Raw genomic sequence first — 21088 nt, forward strand, 5'->3', positions numbered from 1 at the left:
GCTACAGTGTCAACAGACAAAATATATATATTTTACTAATACTCTTCCTCTCAACATCAAAACACTCAACATCCTTCTTATATCCATGAACACGGGAATTACAGTAGAAATATGTTATGTATCCATAGTGATAATAAGCTTATCTTTTCCCCTTTAGTTTGATTTATTCATACAAGCGAGTGAAAACGCGATGGAAATTGTCACAGAGCATATGCGTCACAGCAAATGCACTCTGCTCACTTGAAGTCACCCACAAAAAACACTCCTTCAAATTGTACTCAAACGGTCAAAATAAAAGTTACTCACTATTCTGGGATAAGTGTTGTCTTAACAGTAGTTATAATACTTCCTTGAGTTCATTTAGTGACCATCAGAATTTACGGCGTTCACTTTTCAGTGAAAGGCTCTTCAAATCAACCCTCAAGCGGCTCAAGAATTCCCCCCCTAGAAATGTGGGGTGGTGAACATGTCTATGCTCTCTGCTGGGATTAATAACTGGAATTGGTGTTCGTGCCACGCAGCGAGATGCTCATGCGGCGCTCGCTGCGTGCATGTGGGGTCAAGGAACCGCTTCCGGAGGTCGTGGGCGGTGGGAAGCGCCATCGGCGGGGGCGCGAGAGGAGGGTGCCGTCGGTGGAGGCGCGCTCCCGGAATGGGCCGTTCTGCTTCGTGTCAGCCTCTTGGGACTGCAGCTCCTCGTTCTCATCGGGGCTGCTCTCGGCCCAGAGGCGACCGAAGAAGAGCATCGACATTCGCTTCTCACTCTTCACCGTCGGCGTCGTGGCGGTGGGCGTGCAGGTGCCGTCATTGGGCAGCAGGCAGGGAGTTAGGGTGTCTGGACTCACGACCAGTTCGCTGGCGGTCTCGCTCGTGGAGCGCTTCAGCTTGGGCGACTTGCTGAGGACGCGCCAGTAGCGCGTGGCGTCGCGGAAGACCGCCATGACCTGATCGGCGCTCTCGCGGGCTGAGATCTCGTGGAAGCACACGCAGCTGATCTCCTTGGAGCGCCGGTAGCCCTCCTCGTTGGACACCATGCGATCGCCCCACTGGTCGTTCTTGTTCCCCACCAGAATCACAGGCACGTCCAGCAGACTCTCCTGGCAAAAGAGAATTGAGTGTGAGATCCTTCTGCAGGAGTGGTTTCATATTTTATTTTTGTCAGTCGCTTAATGGTGAAAAATGCGCGCAATTTGTCCCTGCCAAGCAGTCTGTCCTCGTCTCCCCAGGAGTGGCACCAGATACCCACTGTCACCGTCAATTATTTCTCACGAGGCGCACGATGATGAAGGATTGCGTCTCTTTGTTGTAATATCATCATCGACATTGGCATTGGGTGGGAAAGGAATCGAATCAATCACGCGACGCCTCGTCCTTATTACCTTGTTTGTGAGTTTGCGTCGCCTCTTGTTGTAATTTATGAGAAATTTGAGGCGATTGCACTCATCGAAGCTGCACTTGTCCGTGACAGAGTAGACAAGGATGAAGGCGTCTGCCCATCTGCACTGCGTCTCCAAGTCCAGAGCCTTTCGCTCTGCGCTCTTGTACTTGTCCAAGTCTGTCGTCTGCAAAGACAAATCCTTATTGACCAATCTCGCAACAAAATCATATGAAAACCAGCTCAATGAAAGCGAAAGTCTTACATTGAAGTGTCCCGGTCGGTCTGCAATGTCGAAGGCGACAATTTCATTATCAATCACAGTTGTATAGGAGTAAATCTTCTCGTCACTGCTGTCGTAGCTGCCGATGAATCTCTTCGTGATGAACCTCACCACCATGGCTGTTCGCAGATTTCGGGGTGTCGAGAAAGAAAAAAACGGCTCAGGAATTTCAGTGTACAAGAAGTGACGAATCATCATGAATTTGACACGAAATTGGAGGCCTCCTTTTACGAGAGCCACACACACACTCGAAAGCATGTCAGTGCGGCAAAAGGGATGAAAATGGGTTCGATTTCCCACCCACTCGAGACCCATAAATTTTTACATAACTCCACGCATATTTCTATGTCTGAGCACTGCTTTCGCATCCCCTTTTTAACTATGTATACCATGCTGACACTCTCCAGAGGCAATCCCTCGTAAGCATTATCTTTGAGGGGGGCAAAAGTCTCTCGTAATAGTAAGTCATTCGGAAAAATGTGATTACTTCCATTGAAGAGCAATTTTCGGGGAAGAAGAAATCCGCCCTGTGGCACTCACATTTCCATTGCGAGAAAGAATGTCCGAACGAGTGAATAGTCGAGAATTAATTGCTCAAATTACAGTAAATACTTAATTAAAATTTTATTGCACTTGTAGGTGTGTTACTGGATGACTCAATCCATTTGACCCGTGTCTTCTCCACTTCATTGCCACTTCATCAGCCCCGTGCGAGGGTTACATTAAAACCCTGTGCCAGAGGGTAAATTAAGCGCATAAAAACGCTCCCCGTAAACTTGAGAATCCTGCACGTCTGCCGTGATTTCTGAGCTGCGAGACGCCGAAGGTGGGCACCGTTTTTCTTCTTTCCACCTTTTGTGTGCTTGGGCACATTATTCTTCCTTATCCCCAGCCCAAGACGTTCTTCTCTGGCTTTCATTGAAGCATGAATTCAAGAGAGGGCGAGCAGAAAAAAAACGGTGAATCTTGGAATGTTGTGAAAATTATTAGTTCATGCGGCACCGCTGAGAATCTTCTCCCTTTATTGAAAAAGTTTCCCTCGAGTGCCACGCCATCATAAACGTTCATTACATACATATTTTTCCCCACTTGTTCACAATGCGGTGTTACGTGTGTGTGAGAAAAAGATGATATCTAACTCATTTTTTATCATTTCACCCCCAACTCTTCCGCCTTTGGGCGATATATCATTTCAAATTCCGCGAAATACACGCCACAAAAGAGGGTGGGAATACGCTACAATCAATTGTGTCTGAATGAGCAGAATGATTTTCGAGTCATTTAAGGGTATTTTGTGCGTAAAAGCGACCCACGTCGTGCGTTTTCCCTCCAAAATCCACCACGTGCCGGACTTCAATGGCACGACAGCGTGAGTAAATCCAGATGCCATGCAGAAAAGGGAGAAGAACTCATGTGAAAGATCGTATCGACTTTGGGAAATTGGTCGTAGATAACACAAAGCACTTCATTTATGGCCAATTGGGATCGTTAGCGTAATGTTGTCAGCATAACTTTGCCGCATAACTGCTCGTGACAATGCGCTATGACACGTAATTGTAATTGATTAGGACATCTCGGCCAACTCAGGCTACCCGCACGGCCACGTCTTCATCACGACGACCCTCGAGAGGGATGTTTGACCTGGGCGAAAGATGGTATTAATTGCGTCTCGGAATCATCATTGAAAAAGAAAAGTGGCGAAGGAGACGCAATCAGAAGTATTTGTGCCATGAAATTGATGTCACCCAATCACTCGAAATCACTGAGAAACCCATGAGAAGGTGATAAGGGAAATGGGGAAAAATATAGACAGAAGGGAGAGCGCAAAAAAAATCGAATCAAGATTTACTTCCACCCCAGATTTACCCTCCGCACCCTACTTTATGTTATTATCTTTCCCCTCATATCGTCGAGACGCCGTGGGAGCACTCCTACTACCTGTTGATTTGGAGATTAAAGCAGCCAAAGAGAGAGAGAAAGAGAATGCGAGACACGCAAAAAGATCTCGTCAATCATAACTTTGAGATTCCGGTGTGGGAAGAAAGGTTTAGGACTTTTTCCTCCACGTCTGCACACGAACAGCGGATAAATTTTCCTAGAGACGTATTTATTGTTAATGCTGCAGCTTTTTCCTACCACGCACACTTTGTGTGCACCAACCAAGAGGTGAATGATTTGCCGAAAGCGAGATTAGGGCGACAAAAAGCCACCCTTCGCTCGTAACTTCCACTTCAGCAGCCATCGTCGGGCCACATCAAAATTATCAAGTCATTAAGACGCAGACTTGACTCCCCAGTCAACCCAAATCAATAGCTAATTACATGCAGAAGTAACACCTTCTTTCGCGTAAAGTGGAAAATAATGTTGAGCTCTTGGGCGCTTTGAGTTTACAATCGACGAATCTGGGAAAAACAACATCACAAAAAAGCTCAAATCTCTCCTTTTTTCCTTCGTAATTAACTCAAATCTTCTGTTGCCATGATGAAAAATCACCTCAATTGCTTTTGGTGCACGAGTAAATTTATATATTTGATTGAATTTACCCTTTCGCACCGTGTTTGCTAATTGAATCGACTGCGTAAAGGTTTCCTCAAAGATTTTACACGCGCTTCCCTCAAAATTGAAATTGTCAAGGGTAAAAATTAAATGAAGCGATTAGAGATGGTCTTTCGCTTTTCCATCATTTAACGACGCCATTTCTCAGCCACAACACCCCCGTTGAGATTAGTTTCCTCCCCCCCATCCAGAGGCTCAATTGTTGCCTCCAACACCAGTGGGTGTGAGTTTATTCAGCGACAATTCCCCACACCACCTGACAAAATGTCAGTTCCATCATTTTGGGCGCCAGGTAAACAAAAAATAATATGAAGCGCCGTGTGAATTTCGCATTGACACAGACTTGCTGGTAAATTTGCTCTTTCACTCTGCTATTCCTCCTCTATTTACCCCCAATATAATTCCCTTTGAGCGTCTATTTCGCACATTTCCAGCGTGAAAGTGGGTGAATGACCTAAAAGAGTGAGAAGACTTCAATCAACCCCTGTCCGATAACTTATGGAAGAACGGGGGCGTCTTCGCTTCACCTCTTTTCCGCGCCAAAAAACCGAAGGCGGCGAGCAAACCTTTCTCTCACCCTGAAAGCCGTGACTGGAAGTAACCCCCATTTGTCATTTTGTTTACCATTCGCATTCAACATCATTTCCGGACATTCAATACAGAGGCAGACGAGCCCCACTCCGCTGGCAGAGGCGAATGGCGTGCTTGGATCAGACCTGAGTGATTCTCAAGACGTGTCGGTCGAACCACTTGTCACACAGGCCTTGTGTTGGACCACGCCAGAGACATTCTGGGAATCCAAATTGCACACTGACTTTGCGACATCGTCGGAATATCTTTTGGCCACATTGGCGAAACGATTTCACACAGAACTGCTTGGCAAAAATCTATAAATTATGCCTATTTCTTAAAGTCATGCTTCAAATTCTGCTTTAAGTTATTAATCACTCAATTCAACAGTATTACTGAAAGCTTTATGTACTTCTGAGAATTGAATGCGTAAATGCGTATTAAAGGGATGTAAATAAACTTTTTCGGTGCAATGAAAATTCAATCTCTGACCCAAAATGCCTCCAACTTTAAAGTTCCTCTTCATGACTTATCACTTTATCTGATTTCTCCCTTTGCTTCCAGCAAAATCTGTCCTTTTCTGTATCAAATCCAAATATTTGTAGGAAAATCTCTTTTTTTTCAATTTCACTATCATGACTAGGCCAAAGGCCTGAAAGTGTGAATAACATCCCTATTCAGACCTTTTTCGCGTCATTTCTCTCCCTGTCCAGAGACACCTTCTGGGTGGGTGGTGTGTTTTTCTTCTCCGGCTGGGAGGATTCCTCTCGTGTTGATTTAGGCAATACACCTCAAATTGTCTCAGGCAATGAAACAGAAGTGTGTGTGGCCGATTAAGTCCCATTAGGGGGCCCCGATTTGGGTTCAGGAAAAAGCACGGCGAGGTAAATCAACCCTTCAAGCATCATTAAATCCACCCAATCCTCGAGAGTTTGCGGAGAGTAACCTAATCCCTCTGCAGAGATCACTCATGGCGAGATGTAATTGTTTTATGGAAATTTACACAGTGTATTCCCTATTTAGCACGTTCTAGAATCAGTGTCTCTGAATTTTTCATTAGTTTCCTCAGTAGGATGTCACGATCCGCATTGCTGGGTGGCATTTATTGGCGATACGGAAGTGTTGGAGGAGTCATTTTTATGACATGTCAAATACTATAAAAATTATATTGCAGAAAGACACGAGATAGCAGCTGAAACACTCGGTCGAGTGATTACAATTTTGCGAGGAAGTTTGGGGTGTAGCTTTATTGAAAAGATATGGAGCGCAGTTGCTTCCGGAAGTTAATTTTAAGGGTGAACAGTCAAGCAACATTAAGAAAAGCCATTGAGGGAAGGTTTGAGACATTCAGAGTTGGTTGATTCCCAACAAAGGGATTAACTTCATGGCAATTTGCAAGCATTGCGCGTGGAGAAGCTTAAGCAGAAGATACAAGAAATGAGTTATCTTAATTATATGCAATGCTCTCATTAATAAATATAGTTTTCTTCCTTAACGGCAAAGTGCGAAGGCCAAATTCGCCAGTCGGTAAACATTTGCAGGAATTGCGAGGACATTCTTGTGATTATTCTGCCATTCGTAAATCCATCACTGTGATTCTCATTTTATCATTTTGCAAATCTAGCAAGAATTCGGGCAGACAGTCTTCCATCAAGATTACGCCAGTGTCGCTTCTGTTGACCAGACATTGGATCATCCATCGTGTTTACAGCAATACTGCGGGTTGATTGTTTAGGGGCGGCGTGGAGAGTGAATTTTATCGCGATTCCCAGAACATTTCCCTCATTCGTGAGTCAGGAGCAAATGCGACATTTCCCACGTTATTGAATTCTATCTTATCACCTCTTTCTCGCCCTCCCGCGCATTGTCCTTAATTCGAAATTACAGCAATCAACCTGTATTTGCCGTGGCGCGCGGACGAGGTGGAGTAACAAAAAAAAAGGTATTTTCAAATCAAACAGAAATTTAATTGAGAGACACGGAATGAAATTTGAACTGCGCATTGTTCGTCATACGTGGAAACCGCAAACTACATCGACACCACCTGAAATCACATGACATTGAGCAGCACAGAAGCTGTATTTGCTTTCTTTAATACATTTTGCAGCTCTTGGGACTCTTATAAGACATAATATTTAATGAATTTTATGTGTGTTCAGTATTTTCCTGCGAAACGTCGGTGATTCAACATAGTTTTGAGAGGGATACTCTGATGAGTTTGTGTGGTTTAAGTGCATTCAAATTATAAGCAGACGAGTTTTCATAGGAATGCAGAGGAAATTAACATTTCCTCCTCACAATGAGAGTCAGTATATGATTTGATATGAAAGTGAGAGACGAAACGAAAGCACTTTAATATCAAATGCAAATATAGTGCTCTCATTTACGGATTGTGTTCATGAACACACCCAACACTCGATGGAGATTAGTTTTCATGAAACTATTTGAATATTTCACTGAGATATTCAGGATGTGGCACAGAAGTTTTCACGCAACACTCGATATTTCAATTTTCCCAGGGAAATTAACGAATGTTGATGCATTTGGAGGCAGTTTACCTGTCTTCCCGACTCCACTGTGGCCAATAATGAGGACTTTGAAGGACTTGCTCTTGTTGGAGTGCAATCCAAGTTTCGCGAGTGAGGACTTTGGTGAAGTGCTCATCATTTTCACAACTCCGACGTTATAGATCTTCGACACTGATCCACTGTGTCACTCAATGGAGAAATATTTAATACAATATACATAAATGTCTCAATGCGTTTATAATTAAAACACTGTCTCGACGTATTTAGGAAATTATTTCTGGCTCAGAATTGTTTCACTCGGCAGCTAACTTTGGCTGAGCGCGGTGTGGGTGATTTGACTGTTGTATGAATTTTCTTTTCTTATATTCCTAATTGTGAAGCTGTAGAATCTCTCCTTTGGGGTTGAAATTTCGCGTATGCAAAGGGCAGAAGAGAGAGAGAAAGAGTCTTCATCCCCTGAGAACTTTGTGATTTTCCACCTGTTTTCCAATGCCGCACATTTCATCTGCTCTGTGGCATTGTTATTGTGAAATTCTTAAGAAAATTTTCACATTTTCCCTCTCTTTTGCAATGAGACTGTTTTTAATGACATCACTCAACATTTCGCTTTTCTGTGCCACACAAAGTCTTCTCACACTCTCAAGCGAGAGATTCCCTGTTATTTATACGCTATTTCTTCAATTTTTCTTTTTATTTATAATTAAAATCACATCCAAACAGAGTCTGTCTTGACGCAATATTTTAAATACATAATCACACTCATGCGATTTTTTCCTCTGCACTAAATACACTTTTCAAAGTCAATTGGCGAACAGAAGGCAATTTGTACAGAGATGAAATGTATTTCTGTTCACTGATAAATTCGTTGTTCTCTCTCTGTCTCAGAGATATTTCTCTGAACCGTGAAAACGTCTTTTCCACGCTCACTCAAAATCACAATAACTTTCGTTGGAGGACAGGTATTGTCAATGAGAGCTTCCTCGAGTGATTTTCCCAGTTGCCAGCGACCAACTGTTGGGAAAATTCTACGCGCCACAGCATATAAAGCACTTTGAGTGGAGATTTCTTTTGCGTGGAGACGACTGGCGCAGATGGAGAGTCTGTGTGGGAAAACCATGTGAAGCTCTCGCGCCATACCTTCTGTGATGTTTTACTCCACACATTTTCCCCGCACACACTATTGACAGTTTTTTTTTTCCTCCTCCACACGTGTCTGGCAATCTTTGAGGAAATTAAGAGTTATTTATTTAATTTATCCCAAGCTTAAACACCATTAAATTGAGTTCCGATCGTTGCGATTGATCAGAATTCACTGCGACACGCAATGTCTTTGTGGTTCATTTTAACAGAAATATTTCTTCCATTGACCTTTGCACACAATCTAAGTTCAATTCTACTTTAATAGTTGAATGATTTTGTGCACTTTTGTGTCGTCATTTGGAAAATGAGGCAAGAAATTCATTAAATTAAATTCTACCTGCAGAGACACTCAGTTCAGACCACGTCAATTTACTTCCCTAACTTATTATTTTCACTACACAATTTACCCTGACCTTATTTCTGCCCATTGGAAGGCGCTGCCGTTATAATTGACACACTTAAGATTCATCTTCGCAATATTTGCCAGAAGCAGGCGAGCATCTCACACCCACGATGGCAATGATAAGGATCATGGAGATGGCCTGATCGACAGGCATTGTGGGTGGGAAAAAATGTAGTTAATTTAAGTTTTCCCGCCTCACCGGAATGTTCGTTATTGCATTCTTGTGCTGTCGTTAGACAGATTTCATGGCATTTCCGCACTTCCTTTTCCTCAATAAAACGCTCTCCTCGTCGTGCTCATAACTGCGTTGCAGAGGCACTGCGACAATACGCATTGGGACAATGGCAAATTTGCCTCTCAGCCCAATGTCTCATGATTCTGTGGCTGCTCTCGTCAGGCACTCTCGCCTGGATGCTCATCATTACAGAATGATGACGTTCTATATTTACATTCGCCTTTTGATTTAACACAATTATTTGTGCAGAGACAAACACACAGAGAAGCAACTTTGAGCGCCCGTGAGAGGAAAGATGTGTGTGGGAATGAGAGGGACAGCATTTTGGGAAGAGAGATTGAGAAATGGATTACACAAAGCGTGTCACAATCGTATATAAAGTGATTAGTAACTTGTGTTCAGAAAACTATTCGTCTCTCACTCTCGGACGCGATAACAACCGCTCAGACAAGCGACGGTGTCGTTGAAAGGCCAGGAAGAGACCTTGCATTTCCCGCGCTTTTCCTCATCTCTCTCTCTGTGTTTTTCCTGTGGCCTGTGAGAAATCGTGCTGTGGACTAAAGTGTAATTTTATTGCGTAAAAGGTGAATTTTCCACACCCTCGAGCAACAAACCGCTCAATGTTGAGCATATCAGCTGAACTTTTCTCTTTGCACTTGAGCTGCAAGTGTCGATTTGAACCGCAAATAACGCTTCATTTCTTTTCCCACTGCGCGCATTACTATCTGATAAGATTATTTACACTTGACGTACACAAGAATATTTTTGCCTCTCCCACAAAGCGGAACACATCGCTTTCCCATCTACAAATACGAGAAACGCCACATCGGATTTGGGCCAAGTTCAAGGCACGCAGAATTGATCTCTGGAAAATTCTGCAAATTTCCATTCAACCGTGGCAATTGCGTTCAATGGAATGTTCAAGAAATTTCCTATAGTGTTTTCGTGAGACTCCATTGAAATTGTCGGTGGGCGCTTTAAGGTCTTCTATTGTCGTGATTTTGCATAGTGACGTATGGATTTGTGGTGAGAAATTTCACCCGGAATAAGCATATTGGCGCCAAAAATATTTCGGATCCAAGCGAAGGGAAGGCAAGTAGTGCCTTTTTAAGTACACTCTCTGTGCACTGATTTCTACTGTGTCGTGCAACTGATTACTTAACCACCCCTGGAAAGTTTCTCGCATATTTATAACACTTGACGTGATCGGCGCTACCTACAGGACGCGTTAATGCGTCGTGGGCGCTTGGAAGCTCCCCCATGTCACCCCCACATGTCACAAAGCATCGCGGTGCGTCCTCAAGCGTTCCATGTGAATTAACTCAAACTGGATTTTGAGCGCCAATCTGCATAATGGCATCGATTCCGCGAAAATAGCAAGAGTTGATACACAAGGACAAGGCGAGAATTCCTCTTCGGACCGCTTATTTTATTGCACAACAACGCTTATCAGTCGGCTCTTACGATGTTCTTTGACAAAACTTTTCCATCGCCACGATCGGTGAAAGGTCAGCTGATAAATTTATAGTCAACGAAATTAATGAAAGCCAGTGGAATTTCGCTGCTCATTCATTCGCTCATTCGGAAAAATGCAGTCACGAAAGACAAGTGCACAGCAAAGGCAAAGAAGCTCTCAATCTCAACTAATTCGAGTGTTTTGTTCCAGAACTTCTTCTGCTCTTCCTGCTGGTTCTCTCTTCTGTCCAAGGTGAACTCGAGCGTCCGGAAACAATGCCTGTGGGAAATCTGATAACACTCCGCAATGACGAGGACTTCAACAAAACCCTCAGCGAGTTTGCATCCAGCCAGAAGACTTTGACCGTTCTTCTGGACTACGACGGAACTCTGGCGCCAATCGCTGCCCATCCGAACGACACAAAAATTCCTCAGGAAACCGAAGAGCATCTCAGAGATCTCGTGAATCGGAAAGATGTGTTTGTGGCTGTTATCTCTGGTCGCGGTGTTGACGATGTGCGCACGAAAGTGAGTAACAGATGAAGCAATAATCATTGCAATCACTTCAATGAGCAAAGTGTTTTCCAGGTCAGCATCGACAATGTGACGTTCGCGGGTAATCACGGCCTGGAAATCCTCTATCCGGACGGCTCGAGATTCAACTATCCCATTCCCGAGGATCTCCAGGCCAACTACACCACAATGGTCAACACTCTCAATGAGAAGTTCACGAGTGATGGCGCGTGGGTGGAAAACAAGAAGGCTTCTCTCACATTCCACTATCGCAACGTTCCTGCCAATCTGCACGGCGCCCTGAAGGAGGACGTGCGAAAGACCGTGGAGAGTTTCGGCTTCCGGGCGAATCAGGCTCACATGGCCATCGAGGCCAAGCCGCCGGTTGAGTGGAACAAGGGCAAGGCAGCTCTGTACATCCTGCAGAACAAGTTCGGCAACGACTGGGCCAGCAAAGCGAAGGTGTTCTTCGCCGGCGACGACACCACCGATGAGGATGCCATGATGGTGCTCAAGGGCCAGGGCAAGAGCTTCAGGATCTCGGACGACGACCAGATCCAAACGTACGCTGACTACAGGCTAGACTCGCCGTTCGCCGTGGGAAAACTCCTCAAGTGGCTGGCGCACAAGTGAATCAATTTTCGCCAGGATTTGCGCCAAAGCAATCGAATAAAATTCTGCATTTAATGGGGGTTCATATGATAGATCAAATTTTTGCAAGTAAATGTGATTTTTATACGAATAAATATTACTGTGTTCAATGTACTGATTCTTCTGCCTGTAACTGTAGATTGCCTTCAAATCTCTACCTCACTTCCCAGTCACTAGATGACTCCTCGGGCGGCGCAATGACAGTCAGTGAATGACATTTATTTGTTTTTGTGGCATTTTTCCCTGAAAAGTTGTTGCATTTTCCTCGAAAATAGCTGAAATTGGCGCAAAATGGACACAAAACTGGAGGTGGGTGGCACTCTAACACCCTTTATTTGCGATTGTCATCAAAATTTTGCCATTCCCTGTGCGGATAATTGCAGATGTTCGACGATGTTCCGGGCGTGGATGTGGAGGGCGAGATGACAATTCCAGCAAACAAGCGAACGTCTGGGAGCACTTCAAAGGCCGGGCCTCCGGACTTTGACACACTGGATGAGCCCATAAAAGACACAATAGTGAGATGAGACGAGAGGCGAGGAAGAGGCTGCGAAGCTGACATTCCCTTGTCTTTTTGCAGCTGCGCGACATTCGGGCAGTCGGCGTGAAGTTCTTTCATGTGCTGTATCCCAAAGAGAAGGCGACTCTGCTGAGAGACTGGGACTTGTGGGGACCGCTGGTCCTCTGCACATTCATGGCCACAATCCTGCACGGCTCGGCGGACAGCGAGACAGAAGGCGGACCGGAATTTGCACAGGTTTTTGTGATCGTCTGGATTGGCGCGATGATCGTCACGCTAAATTCCAAATTGCTGGGCGGAAACATGTGAGTTTGCAAGGAATTCCCACGATCCTAGGGAACTGGATATAATCGTTCGTGTGAGCAAGTTCCGGCTGACTTGGTATTTATACCTTTTGCAGCTCCTTCTTCCAGTCAGTCTGCGTCTTGGGCTACTGCCTCACACCTGTCGCCGTGTCACTTATCGTTTGCCAAGTGATTCTCCTTGCCGCCGTCCAAACGAAATTGCTATTCTTTATCAGGCTACTGACGACAATTGGTGGCTTCGTGTGGGCCACTTATGGTAATTTATTAGAGGCAATTTGCCACTACAGTTTCCACCGTCAGCACTAACGCATCCATTGTCTCTCCCGCAGCATCATTCATATTCCTCGGCGACAGTCAGCCGGCCAACCGCAAGCCATTGGCCGTCTATCCGATATTCCTCTTCTACTTCATTATCTCGTGGCTCGTGATATCCGATTCCAATATGTAAGTGATTAGAGTGTATTCAAATAAACCACTCCATGTGAGATGTCAATCAATTGTGCGTCCTATCGCCGAAATCCAGACAGTCTGCATCGTTAAAGCGTCACTAAAGAGTTAATTATACAGTCTGGAGCTGAAACAGGAATTGCATGGAAAGTATGTTGCGAATAACCTGAGAATGGACAAGGACGCATTCCTGTGAGCAGATTTAACACAATGTGATAGAGTGTGAATGGCAAGAAGAACGTGATAATGTGTCTTGATCATCTGTAGACATCGTGACGCTTTAGTCAAATTCTCACGCTGTAATTGAATTTAAGTCTCGTTGATTAATGTACAGCGTGGAAAATTTTTGGAGCGCCAAAGCGCGCTCAATTCATTGCGTAAAGCACAATATCAAGGCTCACATTTCTGCAATGGTGGCGTGCAATTATATCGAAGAGTCACTGCGCTCACCTCTGATAACGCCGCGTGAGAGCGCGCGACGCGAGCGCGGGGATTAGAAGTGAGAAAAACAAGAAAATATGCTGCATTTTGTGGCATAGCAGAAATGCCACCCAGATCATGCGCCACACAGATGATCCCCCGAAACAATCAAACAGTTCAGTTTGTTTCTCGTTCTCTCCACACTTTTGCAATATTTACTTGGACTCGTCGCGATAATCCCCAACTTCTTGACTCGCTCCACTACTTTCTGCTTGCCACTCTGAGCCGGAAAGGCGAAGCACACTGTCAGGTGCTTTTTCAAGTTCAAACATGTGACTTAATTTCACTTTGAATTTCCCCCTCGAGGTCACACGACGCTCTTTGTTATGCTGACGCCCGATATTGAGGATGATTTTCGGCGGACGGGTTTTGGCAGAGATGTTATGCAATTGGCAGAGGGACGATTGCTAAAGTTGTTGTGGAAGGTTAGGCACCAGTCGCGTGCAGAGACACCAAAACAGTCTCGAAAGGTTTCTCTCTTCTTCCCTAATTGCACGGTTTTTGTTGTTACTTCCGAGGGAGGGAAAATAGCACATTCTCGAGAGAATTATCAGTTCTAGAGGTTACGGAAGATCACAGCTTGGCATCAGATAATTTGTTTAATAATGTTTTCTATTTAGTCGATCACAACATAGACAGACGAGTCATTAGCAATGGAATGCATCCTTTGCAAAAATAGCGCCTTAGTATGAATTAGTATTCAAAAATAGCCGTGAAAATAAAAATCTGCGACAGTCGAATGAATGTAATAACAATTTTAATGAGTTGTGCATACAATCTCTGAAAATTTTACGCTGATTAGAGACCGTGAGTAAACATGAGGCGGGGATGAAATGATAAATAAAAAAAAAACGGCGGAAAATTCCGGAGCGACTTCTTAATTTGTCAGTTTATCTTGAGTGATTTTTTCGGCTTTGCAATTGTTGTACAACCATATATTGAGAAAGCCAATTGGCTCTTCAGCAATCGCCACAGTCATTCATGAGCGCGACAAAATGCAATGCAATTTTTGCTGAGATTAAAAGAAGAATCTTGGCGAATTACTAAGGACAAAGCAAATGCTTAATTTGTTATAGAATGCACAAATAATGCTGACAAGATTTTGCTCTAATCGCTCGTCTCTCTCTCTCCCTTTGTAATAAAATGTACTATGAGACAATTTCTTAATGAAAAGCGCCAGAGGATGATCTCTCCAATTCTGTTGTTCAACAATTCACGAGCGGAGCGGAGGAATAAAAAAACGGATGAAAAATTAAGAGTGAAACACTTCCGATAACCCCATGGACTTTTCCCGCTCTCTTTCTCCCCGACACTTTGTGTTCTCTCTGTGTGTGATTTTGAGTATCGCACGATGGTTTTGTGGGCCCTTGGGGACAATCTTCTGGGGCAGTTTTGGCTTCATGTGCGCAAAATGGAATTGGCTGCATCGCCAGAGGAAATGATCACCTCAAGTGATCTGTAATTGTTGTTTACTGTGGCAGATTAACGGGCGCAAAAAGACACGGAATTGCTTCGAGTGTTACTTAATTAAATCTTGCGTCAATATTTGCTGAAGAATTAAAGTGGGAGAAACAGGAGAAGATTGATAAATGCAAGGACTTTGATTCACTGGTCGTTATCTCTGTTGAATTCAATCAATAAATCGTCAGTTATGCATTTCCTCATCCCATGAAGTTCTGGACACTCAGACAAAACAAGGAATTAATTCAAATCACTGATTAGATTGCGAAATTTTTATTTTATCAACATGCAATTTGGATTTTGGACAAGTACAAAAAAAAGAATGATGAAAGAACTCCCGATAAGATGGCTATAAATGGAAAATTTATTTAGAAAAAAAACATTCCTTTTTGATCAAAATATCCTTCTTCGGAGATATTTAGAGACTTTGAAGATCAGACAATAAAGAAATTGAGTAAAAGAAGCGGTAAAGTATTTATTTTGAGCCCTCAAAAGTGCTCAATTGCACAGTAGAGATGGAAAATTCCCTCGGGCGCTGCTTTCCCCCCTCGAAAGCCCCACAATTCACCGCTGTGTTCGCATTTGTTGGAGTGTAATTAAGCGACGTGAACACACATCGTTCTGAGAGTGTTCGAATGGGACACAGAAAGTGGATGAGAGGCAGGCAAAAAAAGGCAGAAATCGTTCAGTGGTGGAGAGATAACTCTCGTAATAATAATAATAATATTGTGTATATTATACAGTAATTCGTGGTGCTATTTGTGATGATTTTTCGAAAAACGTTTAATGTCCTTAAGTTGAATAAGTGAATCAGTTGTGTTTCATCTGGCATCGAATTAACATCTCTGTTTCTCGCAGCGTGGATCGTTCGTCTCTGTTTGGTGGCTTGTTTTGTGAGCACATTAACTCAGTGCGAAAGTGGAAGCTTTCTTAGCCAAAAATTGCAAATAATAGCAAAAAAAAGAACTACTGAACTACTGAACTGCTGGAGAGTTTCATCAATTTCTGTTCTTCTCTTCTTTTTAATTCGGCATTTCCAATTGGAAAAGTGTGTGGCCAAAGTGTCGTCGTTGTGTGTTTCCACCCCGTTTTCCGGCGCGCCCCGTTTGCATACACCGTGAAGGTGATTGAGACAGAGATTTGACGACAGGAAGGGAGATGCCCGAGTTGAGCCCAGAAGTGTTTGTGACGGACACGGCGTCCACGAAGAACAGTTTAATCGTCGTGTCAAATCGATTGCCGTTCGTGCTAAAGACCAATCCGGAAACCAAAGCTCTCGAGCGGAAGGCAAGGTGAGCATTTTTCTCGTCTCTTTTTGGGCGGTAAACGCGTGATGCTGAGGAATCTTCTTTGCAGCGCCGGCGGCCTCGTGACGGCCGTCTGTCCGGTGGTGATCAACGGCAATGGACTGTGGGTGGGATGGTCCGGGATGCACACGAAGGACGAGAATCTCGTCATCCCAGAGTCAGATCCCAACGATCACACGCCAACGGCCGGCCTGAAGTCCTCCCAGGTCAGTGAAAGTCGCTTCCGTGCACGCTCACACGCTGTGATCGCCGAGATCCTCACACGATCACGCCGTGTGATCTGCCGCTGTATTTTCCCAATACTTTTCCTGTGCGCGCGCGCGCCCTCATCGTTGCGTTTGTAGTTTTTGCTGGTCGCACAGCGGACGATAAAGGGGGCTTTTCAATGTGTTGTGGCAATAACAGTTCTTGTTTGCTGAGCATCGCATATTAGACAGTCAATGCAGTGATAAGAGCTTTTTGAGACAGACAAGAAAAATTTTAAATATTTACCCACACTCGAGAATTAATCCCTCTGCTTGATAATGAAGTTATAGTTTCAACAATATTTTCCGCTCACTATTGACTTGTTGCCACACTTTTCACTCCTTTAAGTGCATCTATTTTTAACTACCCTTCACTATGTGCAACTTATGCTCAAGGTCACTTTGACGAGGGGAGACGCGAGAGGGTGTGTTTTCTCACCTAGAATTTCATCACATGCGCGCGCGAAAGGTGAATGTGGAATATTCCAGCAACAATAGAAATGTAATTTTAGAAAAAAGAAGATAAAATTCTATTTTTTCGTCGTGCTTCTCTCCTTTCTGGACTATCTCTGCTTTATCACGTGAAGAATATTCTCAGAATTTATAGCGCATTAAGAGGAATTTGATAACACATTTATGTATTTTGAACTCTCTTTTATTTGTGACCACAACAATTTGGGAGTTCATTGAGTAGATTACGCGGAGAGCATTGAATAGAAGCGAGCCTTTGGATGTTAGAGAAATAAACAACAATTCCACAATCGAACGTGATGTCTGTCGGGAGTTGAGAAAACCCTTAAGAATTTTCCACTCTCACCTGATAACTTATCAGCGGGTTGTTTTTTTTTTTTGGGGGGCTACTGAAATCATGAGATTAATTCGCGAGTAATGGCATCGAAAATTGACGCTAATTTTGGCCAGAGATTTTCCCAATCGTGCGATATCTTGGTCGAGGTAACTGAAACCGTGACATTGAAGTGCGACGTTTTGTATTTGCGCTTGTATTTAGCCGGCCAATTTTGTTCGTTATATGCCAAATTGATTATCTCCGTCCACATGGAGTTGGAGAATTGTGTCTCCTAATGAGTGTTGATCGCTCTTCTGAGAGCTTCCTCTGCCCAATTTGCGTCTCAGGCCCAAAATGTGCATTGATGAGAATGAATTGCCAATGAGTCACTGCGTATTTTCATTAACACATCCCCCCAAATTGCGTCACTGCAGGCTTTCTTTTCTCAGCTCTCTGGAGGGGAGGAAAAAATTCTCGTACGCACAACGTAGGCAAAATCTCAATTGAATTTTCTCCAGAACGTAAATATTTGAGTATGTGAGAAGATGGGGAAAAAAAATCATACATGCGTGACGTAGATTCCGCTTTTTACACTCAATTAGGAAAATACTATCATCCAATTGCTCTTGTTATTTCTTTTCTCGAGCATAATGGCCTGGATAAGGAGTGCTTTGTGCCAATTTTTTTTTGCTCTCCCAGTTGTGACCGGAATGTTTTGCAAAAAATTGCCACGCGTCGTTTGAATCAAGGTTCGATGACATATTTAGAGAGAGAGAGATATTACTTGTGAGTAATTATACTTAGGACTTAGTCTACGTGCTGAGCGAATTACGGCAGAGGCGCTTATCTCGGCACTAGACACACATTTTGGCCGGTTAAATAATTATCTTGCACAATGAGTTAATACGTAAATAAGTGGGCTAAATATAAGTGCGCAAGATACTGGAAATCTTGCGGGCACAGCCAGAGACCTCAGATCTGATCTTGAGATGTCCACACAATTCGCAGGTCGTTTGCGTGGACATGGATCCGCTCATTTTCGATTCCTACTACAACGGATGCTGCAACGGCACCTTCTGGCCCCTGTTCCACTCCATGCCGGGCAGGGCCATCTTCAGCTCGGACCACTGGCGCAGCTACGTGCAGACGAACAAGGTGTTCGCGCGGCGCACCATCGAGGCCCTGGAGAGGTGCCACGAGAATCTCCGGGAGAATGCGGGGACACCGATTGTCTGGATCCACGACTACCATCTCATGCTGGCGGCCAATTGGGTGCGCGAAGCGGCCGAGGAGAAGGGCCTCGCCTTCCAGCTGGCCTTCTTCCTCCACATCCCCTTCCCGCCGTGGGACATCTTCCGTCTGCTGCCGTGGTCGGACGAGATCCTGCAGGGCATGCTGGGCTGTGACATGGTCGGCTTCCACATCCGCGACTACTGTCTCAACTTTGTCGACTGCTGCCAGCGCAGCCTGGGCTGTCGCGTGGACAGGAAGAACTTGCTGGTGGAGCACGGCGGGCGATCCGTGAGGATCCGTCCGCTGCCCATCGGGATTCCCTTTGAGCGCTTCGTCGAGTTGTCCATCTGCGCCAAGCGCGTGATCAAGACCAAGCAGCAGATCATCCTGGGCGTCGATCGTCTGGACTACACCAAAGGCCTGGTGAATCGCCTAAAGGTAAGATCCGCTCTCGCCTCATTCCATTCCCTTTTACACGCGAACCACTAACTTGCAGGCATTCGAGCTCCTGCTGGAGAAGCATCCCGAGCACCTGGGAAATGTGAATCTCCTGCAAATCTCCGTGCCCTCGCGCACTGATGTGCGGGAGTACCAGGAACTGAAGGAGGAGATGGATCAGTTGGTGGGCAGGATAAATGGGCGCTTCACCACGGCCAACTGGTCGCCGATTCGGTACATCTACGGATGCGTGAGCCAGGACGAGCTGGCTGCCTTCTATCGCGATGCTTCCGTGGCTCTGGTCACGCCTCTGCGCGATGGCATGAACCTCGTGGCCAAGGAGTTTGTCGCGTGTCAGATCAACGACTCTCCGGGCGTGCTGATCGTCTCGCCGTTCGCCGGCGCTGGCGAGATGATGCACGAGGCGCTGCTCTGCAATCCCTACGAGATCGATGACGCCGCCGAGGTGATCCACAGGGCGCTGACGATGCCCGAGGACGAGCGCAAGCTGAGAATGAGTCGCCTGAGGCGGCGAGAGATGGAGAACGATGTCAATCACTGGATGAGGTGCTTCCTGAAGGCGATGGGATCCTTGGAGGAGGACGACATCGGCACCACTTCAATGCAGCCTGTGTCCATTGATGACTTCGACGAGTACCTCCTCAACTACATCGGCTACAACCACAAGCTGGCGCTCCTGCTCGACTATGACGGCACTCTGGCGCCCATTGCGCCGCATCCCGACCTCGCCATTCTGCCGCCCGAGACCAAGAACGTCCTGCTGCGCCTGTCCAATCACTCGGACGTGCACATCGCCATCGTGTCCGGCCGGAATGTGGACAACGTGCGGCAGATGGTGGGCATCGACGGCATCACCTACGCGGGCAGTCACGGTCTGGAGATCATTCATCCCGATGGCAGCAAGTTCGTGCATCCGATGCCCATTGAATTTGAGGACAAAGTCAGCCTCCTGCTCAAGGAGCTCCAGGATTCCGTGAGTATGACTTTAATTGCACTTTGGGAGACTTTGGACACAAGGAAATCCAATCAGTGGATGTTTTCGAAGTGCCCTTCTGATGGGTTCACGCCAATGCCATTGATAAGCATTGACGTCGGCAGAGGCAGAAAAATGTCGTTGTCCTAGAAGATGAAGCGAGTTTCTATCCAGAATATTCAGGAATGTCGCGAGCGCGCGCGAGATTTGCATAATTTTCTTTTTAGAGATAGTGAGAAAATAAAGCTGGAGATATTGTCGTTGGCGCGCAGACAAAACATCGCGAGACGGCAAAGATAGCAGCGATGAAGCGGACTCGAAAGTCCATGTGTTAGAGATCTTGTTTGTCTTGTAGGTTTGCGGAGATGGTGCCTGGGTGGAGAACAAAGGTGCCCTCTTGACATTCCACTATCGTGAGACTCCTGTCGATCTGAGGTCAACGATGGTGGAGAAGGCGCGACAGATTATCAAGAAGTTCGGCTTCCTCGCGCACGACGCCCATTGCGCCCTCGAGGCGAAGCCGCCCGTGCAGTGGAACAAGGGCCGCGCCTCCATCTACATCCTGAGGACGGCCTTCGGCGTGGACTGGACCGAGCGCATGAAGATCATCTACGCCGGCGATGACGCCACCGACGAGGACGCCATGCAGGTGACACTCCCTCTCGCCCTCTCGCCGCGGCAAATCCGCCAATCTCTCTCTGACTCTTGCAGGCTCTCAAGGGTATCGCGATGACCTTCCGCGTCACCTCGTCGCACATCGTGAAGACATCAGCCCAGAGACGCCTGCCCTCCACGGACTCCGTGCTCACGATGCTCAAGTGGGTGGAGCGTCACTTCATGCGGCGCAAGCCCCGCGCGAACTCGCTCACGTACAAGAGCCGCAGGAAAGACGGACTGAAGATGCAAATGTGCTTCGACCTGTCGTCGCCAAATACTCAAACGAGCAGCTCGGATGAGCACCACGAGTAGCCAAGGGGCTCCGGGGGCCGTCCGGGTCCTCTGAGGTGTATAATCAACTCTATCTTTGGGATTTACTACAATCAGTCGCATGTTATCATGATTTTTATAAAGAAACACCTTATTTGTGTATTAAAATGCCATTTTTACCAACCAACGTGTTGCTTTCCGTTGATGAGCTTTTATTTCAAGTCACAAGCTTTGC

The 21088-nt window shown here is 45.5% G+C and overlaps 4 protein-coding genes across 7 annotated transcripts in view; 3 read left to right on the top strand and 1 right to left on the bottom strand.

Annotated features, from left to right (window-relative positions):
• Window positions 1-2: 2 nt before the first annotated feature.
• The window catches only part of LOC132261971 (ras-related and estrogen-regulated growth inhibitor-like protein), a 31446-nt gene continuing 10360 nt past the window's right edge, over window positions 3-21088 (bottom strand). The window contains exons 1-4 of one of the 2 annotated variants that reach the window (XM_059761053.1): window positions 7343-8191; window positions 1641-1777; window positions 1380-1562; window positions 3-1097 (exon numbers count right to left, since the gene is read on the bottom strand). In XM_059761053.1, coding sequence (XP_059617036.1) covers window positions 489-1097; window positions 1380-1562; window positions 1641-1777; window positions 7343-7451 — 1038 coding nt within the window. In that variant the 5' untranslated portion in view covers window positions 7452-8191 and the 3' untranslated portion in view covers window positions 3-488. Of the gene's footprint in view, window positions 1098-1379; window positions 1563-1640; window positions 1778-7342; window positions 8192-21088 lie in introns of those variants that run through there. The other variant, XM_059761052.1, reaches the window with a different exon arrangement.
• LOC132263214 (uncharacterized) lies at window positions 9481-11796 on the top strand. 3 transcript variants are annotated; one of them, XM_059762872.1, is made up of 3 exons: window positions 9481-9674; window positions 10757-11073; window positions 11134-11796. In XM_059762872.1, the coding sequence occupies exons 2-3, from the start codon at window positions 10822-10824 to the stop codon at window positions 11689-11691; spliced, it is 810 nt and encodes a 269-aa protein (XP_059618855.1). In that variant the 5' UTR covers window positions 9481-9674; window positions 10757-10821; the 3' UTR covers window positions 11692-11796. The 3 variants fall into 3 exon arrangements, with proteins under 3 accessions (XP_059618855.1, XP_059618852.1, XP_059618854.1); XM_059762869.1 differs by lacking the exon at window positions 9481-9674 and adding an exon at window positions 9681-10598; XM_059762871.1 differs by lacking the exon at window positions 9481-9674 and adding an exon at window positions 10592-10698.
• Window positions 11880-13109, top strand: LOC132263215 (protein YIPF6). The gene is made up of 5 exons (XM_059762873.1): window positions 11880-12018; window positions 12093-12227; window positions 12290-12534; window positions 12630-12790; window positions 12864-13109. The coding sequence occupies exons 1-5, from the start codon at window positions 12001-12003 to the stop codon at window positions 12980-12982; spliced, it is 678 nt and encodes a 225-aa protein (XP_059618856.1). The 5' UTR covers window positions 11880-12000; the 3' UTR covers window positions 12983-13109.
• On the top strand, window positions 14706-21040 carry LOC132263212 (uncharacterized). Its single transcript, XM_059762867.1, has 6 exons — window positions 14706-16214; window positions 16279-16435; window positions 18270-18932; window positions 18991-19926; window positions 20282-20575; window positions 20638-21040. Exons 1-6 carry the CDS (start codon window positions 16081-16083, stop codon window positions 20893-20895), a joined length of 2442 nt encoding a protein of 813 aa, XP_059618850.1. The 5' UTR covers window positions 14706-16080; the 3' UTR covers window positions 20896-21040.

This window comes from Phlebotomus argentipes, unplaced genomic scaffold (assembly GCF_947086385.1).
Source record: "Phlebotomus argentipes unplaced genomic scaffold, Phlebotomus argentipes genome assembly contig_15, whole genome shotgun sequence".
Taxonomy (NCBI): domain Eukaryota; kingdom Metazoa; phylum Arthropoda; class Insecta; order Diptera; family Psychodidae; genus Phlebotomus; species Phlebotomus argentipes.